Genomic DNA, 21,989 nt, shown 5'->3' with positions numbered 1-21,989 from the left:
CATGGACAGCGGGCCCCACCCGCTCCCTCTGACCTGTGTGCCCACCAGATGTGCAGCGCACATCTGCAGCAGGTGCATGGTCCTCCCTCAGGCACAAGGAAGGCTTTGACAAAGACCCACGGAAGACAGACTGAGGACTTTTATTATAGGCATTAAAAACCTTCATGCCATGAAAAAGCATGCATATATGCATAACTGAATCCCTTTGCTGTACACTTCAGAAGTTAAGATAACATTGTAAATCAACTCTGCTTCAATAAAATAAAATTTTAGAAAACACTCATGCCCTTAGATATGACAACCTCACTCTTAGGAAGTAACCTTAGGAAAGCATTCAGAGTGGGGATGTGGATTTCCATGTACTTCTCTGGATGTATACTACTCTGCCAAAGGAATTACAGGCCACAGGGCCTCAGACAGTAAAGAATCCTCCTGCATTGCAGGAGTCGTAGGAGACATTGATTCCTGGGTCGGGAGGATCCCCTGGAGAAGGGAACGGCAACCCACTCCAGTATTCTTACCTGGAGAATTCCAGGGACAGAGGAGCCCAGTGGGCTACAGTCCATGAGGTCACAACATGACTTAGAAACTAACACTTTCACTTTCAAAGGAACTCACTCTGTGCAGGCTCATTGACAAGACCCCATGTGCCATGACCCACCACAGGAGGACCGTCACACAGGGAGTTGCTGTCCAGTTGCTCAGCCGTGTCCGACTCTTTGCAACCTCATGGACTGCAGCACGCCAGGCTTCCTTGTCCTTCACCGTCGCCCAGAGGGAGATGCTCAGCTATGAAAGTGAAAGTGAAAGTGAAGTCGCTCAGTCTCTTTGTGACCCCATGGACTATAGCCTGCCAGGCTCCTCCGTCCATGGGATTTTCCAGGCAAGGATACTGCAATAGGTTGCCATTTCCTTCTCCAGGGGACCTTCCTGACCCAGGGATTGAACCGGGGTCTCCCACACTGCAGGCAGACTCTTTACCGTCTCAGCCACCAGGGAAGCCTGCAAGTCGGAAACCCAGGCTACAGCACATGCTTTCAGAAGCTGACATTACACGTGTGCATATGACTACAGGGACCCACTTTGCCAAAGTAACGGTGGTTATCTCTGGGCAGTGCTACGCATTTCTTAAGTCTCAGAATTTGCTAATTTTTCTAAAATATTTTAGTAATCACACATACATAATGATAAACACTGGGTTTTGTTTGTTTGCTGATTTTGTTTTTAAAGCAAGATTTGGCTTGGAGCAGAGATCCCAAGAAGGCTGTCTAGGAAGCCCCAGGGGAGGGTGAGACATGTGTGTTCAGAGAGGAATGAGGCTCTCCAAGAGAAGTGAGGGGTGACCTCTAGGCCGGACACTGCCTCGGGCTAGAAGCTTCTCTCTGAGTCAGTCTCTCAGAGCCTGGGGAACTAAGCACCTGACTGCACTCACTTTATCTCTTCTGGGTTCCTTTTATCTCTTCTCTCCCAGGGAGGGGCCTGGCAAGCAAGCTTCTGCCCACTTTCCAGCTGGGAAAGAGGCCGAGTGCCTTCTGAGTGCACCAGGCTCACCACCTCTCTGACCCTGAAGGTCAAGGGGACTGGGGTGAGGGGGCCCAAGCCGAGTGGAGAGGCGAGGACAGGGCGCTCCATCACCACACTCACAGCAGCACAGCTGGCGGGGCTGCCTCCCATCCAGCTGCCCAGACATCATCTGTTCGGGGCAGAGGGGTGGTTTCCTCTGGTTGGTGTCTGTTTGATTAGCGTCTGTACCCCTCCCTGCCTGTTTGCCCCTGCTTTGGGGGTCTCCTCCTGGGTCCTGAGAAGCTTGCTCACTGCTCCAGCTGCCTGCACACACACACACACACACACACTCACACACACACACACTCACACACACACACACTCCTAGTTCCCAGGGGTGCAGTGTAGTACAGAACCCGGCACTGAAATGCCTGGGTTTGCAGCCCAACTCCACTCCTTTCTTACTGTGTGGCCCTCCCTTCTGGCCAATGCCCACCCCCAACCACCCTGCCCCGCTCAAGTCACCATATTTCCAAGGCACAGCTTCCTCCCGTTTAGCAAAGGGACAGCACAGGCAAAGCGCCTTAACGGGGGCTGAGAAGGGACTTCCCTGGTGGTCCAGTGGCTAAAACTCTAAAACTCTGTGCTCCCGATGCAGGGGGCACAGGTTCGATCCTTGATCGCAGACCTGCCACAACTAAGACCAATGTGGCCAAATAAATAAATACTTAAAAACCAAACCAAACCAGGGACTGAGAATCACCGGGCACCTCGCACGTGCAAGGCCCTCTCCCCAGCCCTCAAGCACCTTGTCTCATGATGTTCCCTCAAAGCTGCCAGGGAGACGTCTTCCCAAGGGCAGGGCAGCCCTAAAGGGAGGGAACCGGCACTGCAGGTACCGCAGGGAAGACCACAGAGCCACCCAGGAAAGTGCTCTTGCTGAAAACCTAACCTGAATCCAGCCAGGCCTCTGCGCGCAACAGCCACTGGGGGAATGACAGGGCGCAGAAGAACACGTTAAACGCACACGAGGACGCACCCCGCAAATTCCAGACGCTGCGAATCTTCGCAGGACAGACCACCCAGTTCCTTCAACAAATACATTTCAGGGGGAAACGCAAGGGGGAAAATGTAGATTAAAATAAAGGTGTGACATGCAACCAAATGCAACATGTGGATTCTGGGCTGGGATTCGAACAGGGCAACTGTTTAAAAAAACAAAACACACACACACACACACACAAACAACCTAAGGAACAACTGGGATGATTTGAACACTACTGGGTATCTGTTTGAGCAAACTCTGGGAGACAGTGAAGGACAGGGGAGCCTGGCACGCTGCTGTCCACGGGGTCGCAAAGAGTCGGACACGGCTGAGTGAGTAAGCAGCGACTGGCTCTCTGACGATAGCTGACATCGTTTTTTGGGTGTGATCATGGGATTTTGCTTACTATTAGAGTAACCTATTGAAGTATTGACGGCCGGAGCCGTGTGCCTGAGGTCTGGTCAACGTGGTCCGTGGTGGGGAAGGAGGGTCCACAGAGAGGCAGCAAGAGCGGCCCCGCAGGGGGATGAGGAGAGCTGCGTGTCTTTACGCCATTTTCTCCACTTTTGTGTTCTGGGGAATTTTTCATAATAGATGTTAAGAAAGAAAAAGGAGACAGTTTGTTTCAATTCATCCTCTAATGCTGCTGAGGCTCCATCAGCCCTGAAGGGAGGGCAGCAATCCCCAGACCTGGAGCCCACCGCAGTGACCCCCACCTGCTTCACCACTTCCCACGCGCCTGTGGCTCTCAGAGCATCCAGACAACACAATGGCCCGATGCAGTGGGCAGAATCGGAATCACGAGGCTCAGATGGGGCTCGTGACCTCAGGTCAGTCTGAAATCGAAGCCCTGCTGACCTAGGCCCTTGGAGGGTCTGCTGGGAGGGAGACACGAAGCTGTGTATAAAATGCAGGGTTATATGAATGGGGGTCGCTCCCTGCTTTCCTGCTCCTGCTCACAGCTCATCCCATCCTAGCCATCCCAGGTTTCCAACCTTTCCCTGGGGAGGGGGGGTGCACCCGTCCCTCCCTGGAGATCACAAGGAGCCCTGGATAACATCGCTGTACAGACCGCTCCTGTAATCAGGATGCTCCCCGCACAGGAAGCCTAAAAGACAGGTTTTGAGCTGACAGCCAGGAAGAGAACCAGGCCAAATCTAGCCCACAGGTGTTTTGGTTGGCATGCAAAGTGTTTTTCAACTTTTGAGCCAACAGTAAAAGGTCAGGTGACTTCATATAAAAGTCCCCATTTCTGGCTGCTCCCGTAACTTGGGACAATCCAGCCACACCGGGTCTGTGTCCCCATGTGACAGGAGGCTGGGTGGGAGCTGACGGACACTTGTCCTTTGCAGCCGGGCCTTGTGCCCATGGGTTTGCCCCAGACCCCACTGGGCCTCCCATCACTCCCTGGCTCACAGGCCCCTCAGTAGCCGCCTTCAGTTTGAGAGAAAGGTGTGCTCAGGCCAAACCTCTGGGGCCCCTTTCCCTTCCTGCTATTATCCAATCACTGGTGCCCAGACATACAGCAGTCAGAGCGGGTCTTGACCCTTCAAAGCTCGCACCCCCCCCCCAACCTCTGCCTTCAGACAAAAGACCAACTCCTTGGTATGAGCTCAGCTGGTATCTCTGGGGTCCTTTCTCACGATGCCCAGGGAGGCTCACACAGAAAGGCTGCAGTCCCCAGAGCTTCAAGCCATCCTCTCTCTGCCTGGCCCATGCTTCCCACTTTTAATCCACCCCTTTGCTTGGCACAGGGTCCCAGGGAATGGGGTTTGGGCCTCGGGTGCCACTCCAGGTACCTGGTGGCTCAGAGCAAGAACTGGCTAAAGGCCACATCCAGGTGACAAGGGTCTTGGCCATCACCTCCTCCAACTTCGGTCACGGTGCCGAGGGAGCTGGTGACCCAGTGAGGGACAGGAGTCAGGGACCCAGACTCAGTTTGAGCAAGCTTCGGGAGTTGGTGATGGACAGGGAGGCCTGGTGTGCTGCAGTCCATGGCGTCACAGAGAGTCAGACATGACTGTGCGACTGAACTGAACTGACCTAGACTCAGGTCAGGCCTTGCTAGAAAACCTTTCATCTCTCACTGAGTGGGTGGAGGTCACCTGGTCTGTCTTTTCTGATCTATATTTAGAGTCTGGGGAGTTCACGGATGGGGCGTGGCCTGGCCAGGCTCCTTAATCGTTTCCCTGACCTGATGTCACCATTCCTGGCTGCCTGGATCCTGGGGTGGCCCTCTGTGGGCAGGTGAGCACGCACCTTGGCAGGAGGTGACACACCTGGGCTGAGTGTGGGAGCTGTTGGCACAGCGGGCCACCTCCTCCGCCTCTGGTTCCTGGGAACTTCCAGGGACGGCCTCCTCCTCGGGGCAACAAGGAGTCCCCAGGGGCTGGAGGCCAAGCTCAGAGATGGTCAGGAGGCAGGACATGAAGCTTCCAAACAACCAGGAGACCATCCGGGGTGGAGGGGTTTGACATCATTACCCCAAATCTCTGACCTCACAGGGCGTTGCTGTCCCAGCGTGAGCAGGACAAGATGAGTCAATGCCCGGATCTGTGGCAACGGCCCAGGACTTGGATTCCAGCATTCTGGACCAGCCATGAGTTGGCTCCCCATCCTCCCCTGGAGAGGGGTGGGTACGGCCCCCCGACTCTGACTTTCAGGATGCTGGGGGTGGGGGGCACTCAAGACGAGCACACATGATGTCCAGGGTCTTACAGGGTAAGACCAAGGACCACTCTGCTAACTGTCCTCCACTTCCAGAGCGCTCAGGGCCCAACACCCCTAAAGGCCACCTGTCCAACAGGTGCTGGGCGCAAGGTGGGGGTGCAGGAGAGGAGGGAGGAAGAGAAACAGAAGGGAGAGGGACTCCCGTGGTTAAGACTCCTGGATCCCAATGCAGGGGGCATGGGTTTGACTCCTGGTCGGGGAACTAAGATCCTGCATGCCGCATGGGGTGGCAGGGAAAAGGAGAGGACATAAACAGGAGGAAATGGCCACTGAGACTTGCAACTGAGCCCGACACATGAGAACAGAGAGAGATCAGAGAGGCAGGGTCTCGTCCCTTGAAAAGCCCACAATGACCGGCAGACTGCTGCACCCAGGGCGGAGGAGGGGGCCTGCAGGTTTGGGAAACTCTCTTAAAATGCAGAGCCCAGGTCTGTATTCAGGTCCCTGCTCTGCACCTTCCTAGCTTCAGTTCCCTCTCCCAGAGCCTCAGTTTCTCCATCAGGAGGATGGAGATAATAGTAAGAATAGTAATACCACTACCACTTGGCTCTCAGGGGAGCAGAAGATAAAACAGTGCACAGAAGCTTTGTAATCTGAGAAGAATTACTCGAACAGGAGCCGCTAAGACAATCCCCAGCCACGCCACCCTGCCCAGGCGGGAGCAGGGAGACAGGCGGCCAGCCGGGTGGGCATACACGGGTACCAGTGGCAAGCAAGCCTCTTCCCCACCCCGCCCCCCACCAGCCGCTTCACTCACATCCATATTGGGAGATGGAGCCTCTCCAGGCAATTTCCAGCCAAACTCCTTCAACCAGTTCTGATGGGAGGGGAGGAAGTCGAGGGCGCCGGCCACAACCTAGAAGCACCTGTTGCCCTGGAAACTCACCTCAGTGGCGGGTGCCGGCAGAGGTGTCTTTGGCCAAGATGTGGGGCTCTGGAGGGCAGCGTGGCGGGCGATGGCCCACCTCCTGGCAGTCACCACAGAGACACAGGCGAGGAACACCCAGCCCTTCCTGCCCCTAGGCTCGGCGGGCCTGGCTTGCGGGGCCATCACAGGGAGGCAGGTGGGCCTGGGATGGGCTCCCGGGGAGGCCCTCTGCCAGTCTGCCTGCCCGTCCGCTGGCCCCAGTGGAGTTAGGCTCCCGAGTACCTAGGCCTGGCATTACCCGCGTGGCTGTCATACCTGCTCCTGTGACAAGCAGGGCCAGGAATTCCTGCTCCTACCAGGCTGAGGGCCAGCCAAGGGCGGGTGGACTGTCCCAAGCCCGGCCAGTAGTTCCAGCTCAGATCTGCTGTCTTGCGGGGAGGGCCCAGCTGTGTCCCCAACACCCTGAGGCCCTGTCCTCACTTCCCCTGCTTGGGAGAAAAAAATCACCACCCAGGGACAAGTCACAGAGATCAAGACAGCTCAGCCAGTGCAGCCACCAGCCAGGAGTGAGTCCAGCTGGGTGCTGTGAGACCTGCCTGAACCCCTCTGTTTCCTCTTAAGCCACTGTCTCATTTTGGAAGCCTTCCCCATCACTCAGCCCTCAGAACTCCTCCACGTCTGCCACCTAGACATGGGATTTAATTTTAAATGGCCGGGACCAATCTAGGGTTAGCAACTGTTTATTTTGCCAAGTAGGGTAGTTAAAAAAAAACCAAAAAACTGTCACCATCATCATTATCATCATTTCAGAAAAGATCCCCCAAAAGTAACTAAGAGGGCATACGATCAAAAAAGAACAGGCAGTCACTAAATGAATATATTTGGCTTTAAGGCAAACTCATGACCTTGTCTCCATTTCTCTCATTTTGCCACAGACCAGACACTGAAACCTATGAGTTGAGTCCAACATACCCATTTGACAAATGGAAAAACTGAGGCCGCAGGGAGCAGGGACTTGCCCAAGATGTCATAGGGAGAGTCCGGGTCCTATGTCTGTGCACACCTCTGCAGAGCCCACATATGTACCTTCCCTGCCTCAGCGTTCAGAGCCCAGATCCCCACAGCTAAAGATACCAGTGTGACCCAAAGGCTGGGCTGCCTCCTTACCCTTCTCGGGCCCTGGTGGGTGGCCGGCTGGGCACACAGGATCGCGGGGGCCGAGAGGAGAGGGGGGTGGACCGGGGCTCCGGAGCCAGCCCACAGGCACATCAGGCCCCCAGTTCCTGGAGGAGAGGCAGGGGCCCAGACTGCCTGCCTGGCGCCAAGCCCTGCCTCTCCAAGCTAGCTAGCATTTCACATCCTCTTCCGGTGGCTTTGGGGGCGCAGGGGACCCAGCAGAGGAGGCCGCTCAGAGCCGGGGAACCGAGACCTAGTTCCTGCCCCCATCTGACACTGCCTTCCTCTGGGACAGGCACGTTCCTCTTCTCTCTGAGCCTCACTGTTTTTGATCCGTTATGGGAGGGGGTGTGGTATACAGAGGTTTTCAAATTACAGTTTCACATACCCCAACCACACCGTTGGAGCAGGAGAATTTCTTTCATGGAAGGACGCCCTGGACGGGGGAGCTCTGCAGCAGGGGTTCTCTAGGGCAGAGGTCCCCAACTTTTTGGTACAAGGGACCGATTTCATGGAAGACAGTTTGTCCACGGACTGGGGGTGAGCGGTATGGTTTGGGGATGATTCAAGCATGTTACATTTACTGTGCACTTTATTTCTAACCTGAGGCCGCCGCTGATCTGACAGGAGGTACTAGTCCACAGCCCGGAGGCTGGGGACCCCTGCTCTAGGGGATGTGGGTGGGCATCTGGAGGTGGGTGGGCTAAGGGGCAGGGGGTTTCAGGTAGACCCTGAGGCTGCAGCCTTCCTGCCCCCCCCCACACCCTCCCTCAAGCCTGCACCCAGTACGTGTCTCCCACACTAAAACTCCTCCAAAGGCTTCTGTCCAACCCACAAAAGAATTCAGAGTCCTCGCTGTACCCACCTCCAGACTCCTCTGAGTCAGCCCCAAGCTCACCTCCCCTTGGACCCCCTGCTCCTTCTCCCCAGCCACCTTGGCCCTTCTGCTCACAGAGACACTTAATCTGGACCTTTGAGAAACAGCAGAGGTGACTGGGCTCTCTGTTAGCAGCTCTGGGACTCTGGGCCAGCGACTTGGCGGCCTTGGTTTCCTCATCTGTCAAATGAGCACAAGGACACTGCCGGATTCAACAAGAACTCAGCACAGGCCTGGTTTCTGGGCGACACTCTGATCGTTTCCCATGGTCATGCGCCTGCCCCGGGGCCTGGCACTCAACACACACTCCGTGGATGTTGGCGGAGATTAGCCCTGCACCGGGGGTACCATGGCCTGGCTCTGCCTCCAAGAGCAAGCTCCAGAGGACACTCTGAGGCCTGTTGGGTGCTCAGCATGCAGCCCTACAACCGGGTCCCAGGGGATAACTTGGAAACGTTTGTCTAAAAGCAGCAAGCATACACTGGGCACCGCAAGGCAGCCCTGGTCCCACAGAGGTGAGGCCAAGAGGGCTGGCAGACATGGTCTGATCTACCTTCCTGAGGACAGGCTGGTATAGCAGGGCTCCCCTGAGTGCTCAATCTTGTTGGGGAGAAGCCCCGGGCAGGCCCCAGCAGGACCTGGGTGAGGTGGGGGACAGCCCTGGGTGGGGGGCAGGGCCCTGGGAGGACCCCACCCTTGGCCTCTCTCTGCCATGTTGCCAGTTGACTGGTCGTATGACCTCGGGCATCCCTTGATGTGGTTTGCCTGCCCTGGACATGGACCAGTGAGCTCTCCCCAGCCTTTGGAACAGTGGGTGAAAAAGGAGACCCGGGCCCAGTGCCCGTGGCAGGGATCAGTGGGCAGTGTGGGGACCAACAAGCCTTTCCAATTGTGTGGACACATTTGAGGGTGAGGGGGGGAGTGTCCAGAGGCCCTTGAGGAAGCGAGGGTGGGGTTACAGGAACCAACAGGGAACAGGCTGCCCAGTGAGGTATGCCTGTGTGTTCATGCCTTAGATTCGACAGGCATTTATTGAGCGTTTTCCCTGGTACCAAGCTCCGTGCCAATTGGCACGTCTACCTCCCATGGCTCCTGAGCGCTCTTCTCCAATGACCCCAACCTTCTGCACAGGTCAACCTGGCCTCGGAGCCATTTAGGCCATTCCTCTGCGAGCTAGGCCAGGCCCAGGCAGGGCTGCCGCAGAGCAGTGGGCCCCGAGCCGCTCGGAAGGCCGAGGGCCTGAGTCACAGGCTAGGGGGCAGGACAGGACCAGCTGCAGGCAAGAAAGGCCGGAGCCCCGAAGAGGCGGGGCCTGGTGCAGGGCGGGGCGTGGGGCGGGGCCCGCCCACCCCACCTCCCACCCGCGTTGCGGGACGGCAGAGGCGCCTTTGTTCCCTGCCGGCCTTGTGTCACCACATGGCCTATCCCATCACTGTCACAGCCTGGAACGGAGATGGGACATGGACGGCCAGGGCTCTCGGGCTGGGACGGTTAGGGGCGTTCCACTTGCAACACCGGCCGCCCGCCCAACACTTTTCTCCACCTCCATCCCCGTGCCCCTACAGTGCATGGAGCTCCGGGTGGGCGCGGCTTCGGGGAACATTCACACCAGCCCTGTGATGCTAACCTGCCTCCCACACTTGTCCCAGGACACCTTGGGCATGTGACCTGCCGTTAGCGCTCTGCCCACGATGCAGGTGGCCCCAGAATAAGGCACGTGTTCAGCCACACACGGAGCTCAGATCGACAAAACCCCACTGGTGGACACGCGTGTACGCACAGACGTGAGCGCTGAATTCCGCTCTTGGGGGGGGGGGGCAGGGATTCCAGGGTGGAGGGAGAGGGTCCTGCTGCCTCCTGCATCTGGGCATCCCCTCCAGGCTCAGGGCGGGGGTGGGGGCGGGGTGCAGGCCCCGCGCGAAACGCACTGTTTATAAACACTGCTGGGCTGTCGCTAGGCGCGCTGTGACTCAGAGCCAGAGTGGTGACTCCTCTTCAGGCTGTTTGCTCAGCACAACATCCTGTCCAGGAAGCAGCCAGCAGAGGCCCAGGGCCAGGTTTTCACTCCTCTTTCCTGCAGGCTCGACTTGACTCCGGGTCCTGCTGGGGGTTGGGGGGCAGCCCCGGTTCTCCTCCCTCTCGTTTCTGGGAACCCGAGGCACATCATCAAGTCACTCAACAGACGGTCACCACCGGCCTGGCTCTGCAAGGTAGGGGTGACGCTGCAGCCATGCATGCCACTGACTCAGCCCCCCAAATCGGGAAAGGGGCTGTGGTCCGGGGCGGGGGTTCCCTCCAAGGCAAACGCCCACATTTAGAAGCCTCGCAGGCAGAAGCAGCTACTGACGTCCCCCCAGTCCCAGCCCAAACCCCAGAACCCAGCTTGGCCCTGTCCCTGGTGCTCCTCAGTGGGACAAAGCACCTTTGCACTCAGCGTTTGTGAAACAGATGAAGCCACTGTAATTATACTCTGTTGTAAAACTGAGACAGTTGAGGCCCAGAGAAGGCAAACAAGTTGCCTGAGACTACACAGTGGGTCAGTGCCATGCCCAGGGCTATGCCTGGGCCTGTCAGGTCCCCAGGGCAGCCTGCTTTCCTCTGTTCAGTTCTGGGTTAAAGTGGATTTGTTCCTGGCAGCACAAGTCCAGCTTGGCGCTGCTGGGTCCCTGTCAGCAGGGAGGATGGTTGGTCCCTTGTATGACGTCCAGCTTCATGTCCTTCTCTGCCTCCCCCACATGCAACTTCTAAGCCGGAGTCAGGGGTCCACCCCGCCTCCCCCTCATCTCTGCTGTTCACTGATGTGCCAGTGTGGGTATCGTTTAACAGTCACAATGTATGAGGCAGGTTTGCAGGTGAGCAGCTTGGGGCCAGAAGCTCAGAGACAGCTGCAGACTCACCCAAAGCCACACAGCAGGCTGGCTTTTGAGGCTGGTGTTCCCAAACTGCTCCCAGCTTTTTCTAAGAGCTGAGGATGATTCTGCTCTTATTTCCACTGGCAGGGGTTCCTCTTTAGAGGAGGACCATCAGGGGCCAGAGCCTCAGAGTGACTTGTATGAAAGGTCACATGCCTTAACGGGGAGGCTCTGTCCCCTCTTCCAGGCTGGGGAGAAGTAAGGGCCTGTCAGAAAGGCAGAGGAAAGTGAAAGTCGCTCAGTCCGACTCTGGGACTCCATGAACTACATAGTCCATGGGATTCTCCAGGCCAGAATACTGGAGTGAGTAGCCTATCCCTTCAGCAGATCTTCCTGACCCAGGAATTGAACCGGGGTCTCCCGTTTCCTGTATTGCAGGCAGATTCTTTACCAGCTGAGCCAACAGGACCGCAGAGGGGGCAGTGCTTATTTTGGCAGCTGAGGCTTGGCCCCGCCCCAGGCGGGACAGTAACCCCGCGGTCGCTGCTCTGATTACTGATTCACCCGCTGCAGGGCTCCCCTGCTCCGGCTGCCCATCCGCTGGCCCACTGAGTCACACAAGTTGCCAAGAAGCCAAGAATCTGAGAATCCGGGCCTTGCCCCAGCCGCTCCCACTGGCTTCGTGCCCAGCAGGATCTAGCTGGGGCTCTTCGCTAGTGGCTCAGACGGTAAAGAACCCACCTGCCAATGCAGGAGACTGGGATTTAATCCCGGGCTTGGGAAGATCCCCTGCAGAAGGGAATGGCAACGCACTCCAGTATTCTTGCCTGGAGAATCCCATGGGCAGAGGAGCCTGAAGGTTAACGTCCATGGGGTTGCAGAGTCGGACACGACCTAGTGACTGAACGATGGGACTGGAGAGCTGCAGCTCTGAATAAGGAGGAGCTAAGAAAGTAACATTAATAAAATGTCAATAAAAGAACCATCCACTGTGGGATTGGTTTGTGTCCCCCAACTCAGTTGGGCTCTAGCTCAATCTGCCCTGTTCGCCCCTCATGCCCAAGTGGCTGGAATGATGCCTGGCCCAGTCGATCAGTAGATGGATGACTATGTCACTCACACACGCACGCATACACCATCACAGGAGCACAAAAGATACTGGTGTTCTGAGCATTTTTTAGTTCTTTCCTCTCTTGAAAATGGGAATGGGAGTGAGCTCCTTGAGAGCAGGGAGTCTGTTCCCCTGACACATCGATGCCTAGAACGGTCCCCTGGCACACTGTGGGCTCTCAACAAACACTCCCTGGTCCAGGTGGCTCCTCCAGCTTCCAAGTTCCAGGACTTGAAAATATTCAACAGTTCGGGGCCACCTACTTTGTTCTGGGAAGATGACCAGGAAAGCTTCCTGGAGGAGGCAGCAAGGCAGGAGAGGCACATGATGGACGGTAAAGCAGAAGGGCAAGTCCCTGTCTGCCAACCTGTTACTAAAATGTTTTCCAGAGAACACAGCTGGGAGCGGAGATGGGAGGCAGGGCCGGTCAGAGGAGTCAGAGCAGCAGGTCAGCCAGGTTTTCCGGGAAACAGGGGCCTGGAGGTTCCCAGAAGCCCGCCTGCCTGGGGATATCGGTTGGGGGAGGTGGGCAGTCAGTTCAGCTCTGGTTCAATCCGGAGATTTTTTTCCTCGTTCCTGAATTCCCTGCTCAGTAATGATTCTTGGGGAATGGAACTCTGCTCACCGGCTACAAAGAGTTTGCTTTGCAGTGGTCTGGCCATGAAGAAGCCCCTTCCCGAAGGGAAGCCAAGCCTGTGGGGCAGGAAGCCGAGCCCACAGTCAAGCCCCTGTGCCCAGCTCAGCCTGGTCACTTGGGAGCTTCAGGGCCAGGGGAGGCAGGACAAACGGGCTCTTGTGGTGAGAAGACTGCCTGCCGTGCCAGGGACACTGAGTGCCCGGTGCCACCACCCACCCCGCCACCCGCCTGCGGGGGGCCAGGGCTGCCCTTTCAGAGGGGACCTCTTAAGCTGTCCCGGCCTCTGGAAAGGACCTGGAGCTCCAGATGGCTGCCAGGTGGTGGTGGGGGGTGCCCGCTGCCCTCTTTCCCACACTTCTTCTCCAGCAATGGAGTTCCTGCCGGCCGTGGGGGTGGCAGGGTGAAGACGCCTTGGGTTTCCAGGTTCTGGGGCTGAGCTGCACAGCCTCTGTCCCACCCTCCTGCCACCCACTGTCCCTCTGCCCAGCCCTGGACTTTGCTCCTTCCCTGGTATCTCCCACAGAAGGCAAGACGCCAGGGCCTTCCCTCTCGACCTCCGCCTGCTCATACCTGGGACTGGCGAGAGGGCATCAAGGCACCAGGTGGCCTCCCCTGCCGGGGGAGTCTCCACGAGCTGGACAGGTCTCCGTGCGACTGCCGGGCGAGAGCACACCAGCATGTGCCAGGTGTGCGCCAAGCACCTTAGAGCCCTGTGAGCTGGTGAGCTCGCCTGCCCATTCAAAGATGAGAGGCCGGGGGGTCTGGCATGAACACTCAGGCCTCCTCACGGCCGAGGCTCGGGCCTGGTGCCTTGAACAAGCAAGATGCCCGCATGCGTGTGCACACGCTTTCTCAATGCGCGCTCTCCCTTCCCCAGGCACCTGCCATGTGTCTGCACATGTCCTTTCACACATGTGCTCGCTCAACTACCGCCGGGTTGACACACGGTCACATATTCACTCAGAGGCCGGGGAGGCTCCCAAGGTACACAGGTGTAAGACGGCACACCCAGGCCCACGACCCCCGCCCTACTGGCAGACGCCGCCACCTCGTGCCCCCAGGCCTGGAAAGCACACTTCCTCAGGGACGCTCCAAGCCCACTCCTGGCAGGGTGAGTGAGAGGGGAATGAGGCCTGACCCTGTGCAGGGATTTCCTGGACCCAACGGGCTGCGGAGGAAACTGCTCTTGAAATCCTGGAGCACTGCCATCATCTGCTGCCAGTCCAGCCCTTCCACACCCGGCACTGCCCACCTGCCAGCTCCCGAGCCAGCCAGGACCTCAGGCCAGGTGGACTGCCTCACCCTTGAACTACAACTCCCAGTAACTAGAAGATCAAAGGGCAACCTCCTGGTCAGTATACCTTATGATAGGGTGGGGTGGTGGAGTGCTGGAGGTCAGAGGCCTGGAACACCAGCCTCAGGGAGGAAGGCCATCTCACCATATGGCCTGGGCAACTGTCTCAACTTCTCGGGCCCCCTGTTTCCCCACAGGGGTGAATTCAAGTTGGGGCCCTGCCTCCAGCTCCTCGAGGGCAGTCACGGCTTGTCCACACAGCCAATGGACCACCTGGCCACCTGCCTTCCTGGAGGGGAAAAGACATCTCCTGCCACCTATGGGCTTCCCAGGTGGTGCTAGCGGTAAAGAACCCACCTGCCAATGCAGGAGACATAAGAGATGCGGGTTCGATCCCTGGGTTGGGCTGGGGAATCCCATGGACAGAGGAGTTGGTGGGCTATAGTCCCCAAGTTCACAAAGAGTCAAACACGACAGAAGCGAGTGAGCACGCACATGCACGGCACCTGTATAGGGCTTGCTTGTGCCTGGGCCAGACGCTTCACACACTCTGACTTCCAGGAGTCCACAAGGTGAGACTGCCAAGACACCTAAGAGTGCAGGGACCCACCTGCCTGGATGCTGCAAACCCTAGCCAGTCTCCCTGGTTCTTGCCTCCTCTTGGAGGACGCAGCAAGGCAGGAGAGGCGCATGAGGGATGGTCAAAGCAGAAGGGCAAGGCCCCGTCTGCCAACCTGTCCCTAAAATGCTTTCCAGAGAACGCAGTTGGGAGCGGAGACAGGAGGCAGGGCCAGTCAGGGGAGTTGGAGCAGCGGGTCAGCCAGGTTTTCCGGCAAACAGGGGCCTGGAGGTTCCTAGAAGCCCGCCTGCCTGGGGACGTTGCTCAGGGAAGGCAGCCTTCCAGGGCCTGAGTTTCCCCAACCCAGACTTCTCTCTCCCTTCTGACCTCTAGACAGCCTCACCTCCCAATGCCCTGGGGAGTCAGGGCCTCCCTGATAGATGGCGAGGGGGATGGTCCAGGCTGGGCTCCCCCACCCTTTGCCACAGCCCAGACAGATGGGAGTGGACCCCGGCAAGAATCTCTCTGGAATGGAGTCAGGCGCAGGCAGCCCTGGGGATTAAAGAGCGTCCTCTGCCCCTCCCCTCCACCACATTCTCACTCTCAGTTCTGAGCTGGACAGTTACTGGGAAAGGGCCTCCTGGGACAAGACCGGTGATCAGGGGAGACTCCCAAGAGGGGAGGAGGTGGATGGGGGGGGGGGACGGTTCCTGGGCTCAGGGCCACTCACTGGCCAGGCCAGACGACTGCCCCTCCCCATCCCAGCTCCAAACAGTCAGGTGGGCACATCTGGACTGACCGGTGGTACCAGAAGAGTCCCTGTGCCTTCTCCAAGCCAACCGGTTCTGGATCCCCAAGCCAGAAAGTGGGAGAGGATCTGGGGTGCCCCCAGACCCCGGGGTGGGACCCTCCGCCTCTTACCCTGAGGGGGCAGTGGGGCGGGGTGAGTAGGAGAGCCCAGCGGCTTCAATTCGGTAAACGGCGCTCCCGCCCGGGGGCAAAACCCAGGAGGTGGCAGCGCCCCCGCCCTGTGGTTCCCTCCTGCCCCTCCTCCCGGGCCGCCCGCTGGGCCGTGGCTCACCTCATCCGCCCGCGCGCCCGGCGGCGGGACCACCAGCATGAACCCGGGCAGAGGAGCGCCGCCGGCTCTCGCCGCCAGGCCGGCCGCGCCCCCGCGCCCCGCTCCGGGCACAGCCGCCGGCGCCCCGGACCCGGGCCATTGTCTGCGCCGCCCTCGCCCCGCCCCCTCCTCCCGCGGCGCTCCACAGGGCCGGGGGTGGGGCTGGGCAGTCAAGGCCAGGGTGGTCAGGACCCCCTACCCCGCGTATAGCCCGCACGCCCAGCACATTACCGGGTACCACCGGAGCCTCCCCCAACTCCGGCGGTGGGCACGCCCCCTCCGCCTTTGACAGGTGCGGCCAGGGGGGCACAGATGGTGACGGCTTGAGGTCACTTAGAGAGTGCATGGACCCGCTCATACTAGGATGCTGGCTCCCTGAGGGCACCCAGAAACCCCTGTGTGTATGGGGGTGGGGGGCGGTCACCAGCAGTCCCATCCCTCACTGCCCTCCCCAGAGAATGTCTGAGGGGCTCACACCCTGCCCAGCTCCCAAATCCAACCCCTGGGTGGCCTGGCCCCAACCAGGCTCCCTCCATTCCAACATGCCCTTCTCTCCTGGGGTCAGGGGCTCCATCCCGGCCAGACACGGCCCTTATCCATGGGCTTGGCTCTGTTGGACACAGGATCAGCTCCCACAAAGTAAAGCGTCCCATGGGAGGCCCACAGGGCCGGATTGTCTTCCCTCCCCACGGCACCCCCGTGTCCTCACACCAGGGATTAGTGCCGGGTCCAGGCCACTCGAGGCTAAGCCCTGAGCTGGGGTACAGACACAGGTGTCCGTCTCCAAAGCCAGTGGCCTTCCCCACAAGGCCGCCTGCCTCCCCTTGAGCATGGAGATGGATGCAGGTGGGCAGAGGAAGAAGAAACGGTGGCTGGCCTGGTCCTGGCCGCCCCCCCCACCCCAGGGCCCCATAAGTGGCACCATTGACGCACTGAATGGTGAACACAGAGATACAAGGGTAGATGGGGCTACAGATGGGGAAACTGAGGCTAGCAAGAAGGGGCATGCCAGGGTCACACAGCCAGTCTCAAAACTGGCCCAGAACCAAAATCCCCTATTCCAGAGGCTCCACCTACTGCCCCCCTCCATCCACAGCCTGCCTGGCCATCCTGCTCCAGGCTAGCTTGCTCATGGTTTCAGGTTGCAAGGGGTACAAAGCATAAGGCGCCGTGCTCTCCCCAGCTCTGGCTGATGCCTGGCTCCATCCACTGTGCCCTCTGACCCTGCATTTTATGACATTCTGCTACCATCAGCTGTCACACAGGTTTTCAGGAAATGGATGTTGCTAGGGGCCAGGCCTGATGCCAGATGGCTGGCTGGCAGGCTGGGGTGATGGGGAGTAGGGGAGAAGGCTAGGGTTTCCCTCAGGAAAGCTCAGAGGGTGAAGCTGCTGGGTGGAAGTAGAGGCTGGTGTGGGTCAGCCACAAAGAGTAGCTAAGGTGTACACACAGGCCATGGGAAAGCCCCGGCCCTGAGCCTTCCTGCAGGCAAGTATTTTGGGGACCTGCAGTTGCCAAGCGACTGCTCCAGGTTGCCATGGGAACTCTTTCTCCCGGGGCTTATCATTTTTAGGGGGATGCCCTCTTATCTCCACCTCCCTCTCCCTGGCTTGGCTGCCCCAGGAGGATTCATCAAGTTCCCCAAACCTCATTCGCCCCCTGCCCAGGGAGACCTCCCAGCCATGACCCTAGGAGAAGATTTTTTGAGGTTCAAAAACCCAGAATCCTGAGAAAATGCAGAGCACAGAGTCCAAGGCCTTCATTATAGTGGGGAGAGGGCGAAAGGGGTTCATTAGCTCTGTTTACGTCTCTGCTCCGGCTGTTAACCACCACCTTGGGGCCGGCCCTGCCCTGACCGTTGGGAGCCCGCTGTAATTGGAAGGAATTTGGCCCCAGCACCCACGCCCAGCCCCTCCCAGGCTTGTCTGCACACAGAGACGTGCCCCTACCAGCCCTGCCGCCAGCTGGCTGTGGGAGCCCCCTTGGACTTCCAGGGCCTCAGTTTCCCCAACCATCAGTGGCTATGGCAGACGAGCCATCCTGCAGATAGAACGAGACGTTGTGGCCAAAGCGTGGGCAGAGGGAAAGTGCCACGGGCTGGCTCTCGTTAGCAGGCACGCGCCCTGCGACGGATGGAGGTGTGGGGTCACTCCACGGAGGGCTGGCCTCATGGCTGGTGTGCCCCTGACGGCAGAGTGGCCAGCAGAGCCAGGTCTCCAGGCTCCCGGCCCAGCGCCTTCCCCATGGATTTATCACTTGCCCTGTCCCCTGTCCCTGCGTTCTTCCTCTACAGGGTCTTATCCCCTTGGATGGAAGCCAAGGTGCTCCGTGCAGGCCAATTGCTCAGCTCTGAGTCTCCATGGATAAGGATCTGCTGTGTGAACCAGTCAGTGACCCACCGCCAAGGGCTGTTGGCCCCGGCCTCGTAAGATTCAGAAGCACCCGAGAGCCGCGGTAAGAGATGGCTTCCATTTCCTAGGCCAGGGCCACGCGGGGCACTTTGCTGCATCTCACTGATGCCTGGCGATGCCCACTCTCCCTCGGGGAGCCCAGAGCCCCTGCTTCGCAGCTCCAAAGGGAACGCCCAGCTTTGTACAACAGGGCAGAACCCCCCCAGGTGGGCAGCAGGAAAATCAACGCAGCATCGCCTCTTCTTTGGGCAGGGTCTCTGGGGAAGGGGCTTCTCCAGCCGCCACCTGCATGCCCATCCATCTCCGTGGTTGCCTTCAGGGTCCCTCTCCCCCCGCCCCCTCCACATCTGGGACACACGGTCCCTGGCCCTGCAGTAATGGGAGAACTGTCTGGAAACCGCCAGGGTAATCATAGCTGCAGGGGCCCCTGCGAGCAGCTGAGAACAGCCGGCTCGGCTTGCAGGTAAAGCAGGAAAAATGCAGAACTGACAACCCACGTGGGTCTGACCCGGGCCGGGCTCACTGGCTGCCCATCCAGGTCGCCACCCAGTCACTCCCCTGCGGCCCCGCCCTGTTTGGTTTCCTCCACCGTGCGTCACCCCTGAAATGACTGCGGGCCTGGTCTGTTTACAATTTTGAGCGTCTCCTCGCAACTACAAGGTGAGACCTTTGTCTCTGTCATGTGGCCTCTGAGGGTGGCCACCAGCAGGGCACGGTGCCACCTGCTGGTGCTGTGCCAGGACACCCCCAAGCCAGGGAGCTGGGCTGTCCCTGACCGGGCACCCCCAGGCTCCACTCACACCCCACAGCCCTGTGCCAGGGGCCACATCCTAGAGACCTGATCAGACCCAAACGCTCCCCCAGCCCTGCGGACATGTGGGAACCTGGCCTTCGGGGGTAGGATCACTCCAATGCCCTTGTCCTGTGTTCCCACAACATATAAGTTGGAGTCCTAACCTCATGCACCTGTGAATAAGACCTGATGTGGAAATAGGATTTTTTAGAAGCACTTAAAAAAAATTTTTTTTAATTGGAGTATAGTTGATTTACAATTTTGTGTTCGTTTCTACTTACTGTACAGCAAAGTGACAATTTATATTGATACATATACACATATTCAGGCTTCCCCAGCGGCTCCGTGGTAAAGAATCCGCCTGCAACGCAGGAGACTGCGGTTTGGTCCCTGGGTCAGGAAGATCCCCTGGGGAGGGCATGGCAACCCACTCCAGTTTTCTTGCCTGGAGAACCCCATGGACAGAGGAGCCTGGCGGGCTATGTAGTTCCTGGCGTCACAAAGCATCAGACATGACTGAAGGGACTTGCCACACGTATACATACATTCGCTCTTTTTTAGATTCTTTTCCTGTACAGGCCGTTACAGAGCACTGAGTGGAGGTCCCTGTGCTATGCAGTGGGTTCTTATTAATGACCTACCTTATGTATGGTTGTGTGTATACGTCAACCCTAGTCTCCCAAGTTATCCCTCCCGCCGCCTCCACCCTTGGTAACCGTAAGTGTGTCTTCTACATTGGTGATTCTGTTTGTGTTTTGTAAATAAGTTCATTTGTACCATTTCTTTTTTAAGATTTCACATAGAAGTGATATAGGGCCTTTGCAGATGTGATCAAAATGAGGTCATTCAGGAGTGGGCAGAGCCCTAATCAAATGGCCAGTGTCCTTATAAGAAGACAAGACTGAAGACTGGACACAAACACACCAAGGAGGCCAAGTGAGGACAGAAGCGGACTTTGGAGCGGTGTGCTTACAAGGCGAGGAACATTAAGGGTTGCTGACAACCACCAGAGGCTGGCAGAGGCGAGGAAGGATCCCCCTTCTAGAGGCTTCAGAGGGCCTGGTGCTGCCGACACCTTGATTTTGGACTTCTGGCTTCCCGAACCAAGAGACTATAAATCTGTTGATTTGAACCACACGGTTTATGGTACTTTGTTACCGCAGCCACATTAAACGAATAAACCTGGCTCCTGGGGCCAAGCCATCTCTCCGCTACCCCGGCCAAGTACAGCCAGGGCACTCAACAGACGCCAGACCCAGGCATCACCCTCACATACAGCATCACATTCCCCTCCTCAAATCATCCCTGAACACAGGGCATCTCCTTCCAGAATGAATACCTCTCTGCACATCCACTGCCTCGGTGAATCCCACCGATAACCCATGAATGGTTTCACAGACGGACCCACCCCGGCTGAGACCCCAGCCCAGCCCCCTGGTCCCAGACACCGTGAGATGGTCGATGTGTGTCCCTGTAAGCACCCAGGGAGGGGGATTCTGTCACATGGCACAGACCGCAGGATACCCTTCCACCTCTCGCCCTGCCCTCCTCTCTGCCCTCCGCCCACAGCTCTCAGCCACGCTGGCCCCTGTCTCACTTCCTCTCCGGCCAGCATGTCTTCTGTCTCCAAGTCTCTGCATCTCTGACCTTCTTCCAGACTCCTCACAGAGTGCGCAAGGCTGGCGCCTCTTGTCCTTCTGGTCAAGGCATCAGTGTCACCATGGTGGCCTTTTAGACACCACCCCCCACAGGGGTTCTTGACCCTCCTTCTGGGACCCTGACTCATTTCCCAGGAGCACACGCTGTTCTCTCGCCCATGGATTCACTTTCCTGCTTTTTGTCCATCTGCCCTCTGAGCCGTAAGCTCCTGGGTGAATGCCCGGGGCACAGTCGCTGAATCTACAGAGGATCTCAGAGCCCCCTCCTGCCTCTGGGCCGCTCATATTGCGGACGTGGAGTCTAGTAATAAAAGCTGCCTGTTGGGTGGGAGGCAGCCGGACTCCCCGGGGTCCCTTCCCTGGGCCAGTCGCCACCACTGAGCACTGTGGGCACAGCCCGCCCCCTCGTGATCAGCCCCAGCACTGCAGACCCAGACAGGGAAAAACCAGAAAACAAAACACACACCTTTGTTTGGGTGTAGTCAAGGCAGCAGCTCTCTCTCCCTCACAGGGGCAAAGGAGCCGGACCGGCTGGCTCCAGGGGCGTTGTGCAGGACCTCAGAAGCTGCCCTTGTCTCCCTGTTTCCCTCCACTGTCCTGGTGCCCAGGTCCCTCCGGAGGCCTCCTCATTCCAGCCGGGGGTAACTAACTCCACCCCCTTCCAAATGAGGAACCCCAGGTGCCAACAGAGATGGCACTTTGCCCCTGGAAGAGTGATCCAGGGCTTTGCCTCCTTCTGCACCACCCAGGTCCCCAGCCCTCCAGGCTGCCATGTGTTCAGAAGGACCTGAAGGGAACAGATAGTATTTTCCAAGGACTCGGAGCACAGTGGGTCATGGATGGAGAACCAAGGCCAACAGACTCTTCTACAAGCTGTAGAACCCTCGAGATCACCCCAGCCATGCACCCTAAATTACAGCGGAGTAAACTGAGGACTTCTCTCCCGTAGCTCCCTCTCCACTAGGGGCGAACCTCATCGTGGCTCCAGGTGCCCAGAGCAGTGGATGCAGGACCCCAGAAACTGTCCTCTCCAGGCTGCTCTGGGGATGCTCCCTGCCCAGGTCGACTCCCAGGAACCTGCCCACCTGCCCCTGGCATCTCTGTCCTTCAGCCTGGGGCCCTGAGCCTGTTGCCAGGAGACCGGATGGTCCTGACCCCTGGTGGAGCTGCTTCCTACAGCTTTCTTCTTTCCCCCTTGTCATCTCCGTGTCCACTGCTCCCCTGAATGTATGCCACGGTCTCCACCTGTGAGGTCACTGTGTGTGTCTGTGGGCACGTCGGGAGGCCGAGAGGACAGGGCCCCTCGTGGGAGGGGGAGGGGATGGACAAGGGTCCCCCCAGGATGTCAGGGGCTC

The 21,989-nt window shown here is 58.3% G+C and overlaps 2 protein-coding genes across 9 annotated transcripts in view; one reads left to right on the top strand and one right to left on the bottom strand.

Annotated features, from left to right (window-relative positions):
* RALGDS (ral guanine nucleotide dissociation stimulator) overlaps positions 1 to 12,182 on the bottom strand; it is a 38,119-nt gene extending 25,937 nt beyond the window's left edge. For 2 of the 3 annotated variants that reach the window (XM_060413740.1, XM_060413741.1), the window contains exon 1: positions 6,165 to 7,003. In XM_060413740.1, coding sequence (XP_060269723.1) covers positions 6,165 to 6,329 — 165 coding nt within the window. In that variant the 5' untranslated portion in view covers positions 6,330 to 7,003. Of the gene's footprint in view, positions 1 to 6,164; positions 7,004 to 7,313 lie in introns of those variants that run through there. The other variant, XM_042245493.2, reaches the window with a different exon arrangement.
* LOC121818985 (uncharacterized) lies at positions 10,267 to 20,162 on the top strand. 6 transcript variants are annotated; one of them, XR_009600085.1, is made up of 3 exons: positions 10,267 to 10,409; positions 18,066 to 18,226; positions 19,769 to 20,162. XR_009600085.1 is itself a non-coding variant. In XM_060413742.1 (2 exons), exon 2 carries the CDS (start codon positions 12,151 to 12,153, stop codon positions 13,201 to 13,203), a length of 1,053 nt encoding a protein of 350 aa, XP_060269725.1. In that variant the 5' UTR covers positions 10,267 to 10,409; positions 11,625 to 12,150; the 3' UTR covers positions 13,204 to 13,668. The 6 variants fall into 6 exon arrangements, 2 of the variants coding, with proteins under 2 accessions (XP_060269725.1, XP_042101428.1); XR_009600083.1 differs by adding an exon at positions 13,677 to 14,150 and having other exon boundaries at positions 18,066 to 20,162; XR_009600086.1 differs by lacking the exons at positions 18,066 to 18,226; positions 19,769 to 20,162 and adding exons at positions 13,677 to 14,150; positions 14,291 to 15,636.
* Positions 20,163 to 21,989: the final 1,827 nt, after the last annotated feature.

This window comes from Ovis aries, chromosome 3, assembly GCF_016772045.2.
Source record: "Ovis aries strain OAR_USU_Benz2616 breed Rambouillet chromosome 3, ARS-UI_Ramb_v3.0, whole genome shotgun sequence".
In the NCBI taxonomy this organism is placed as follows: Eukaryota; Metazoa; Chordata; class Mammalia; order Artiodactyla; family Bovidae; genus Ovis; species Ovis aries.
This window is presented reverse-complemented; position numbering and strand designations above follow the sequence as displayed.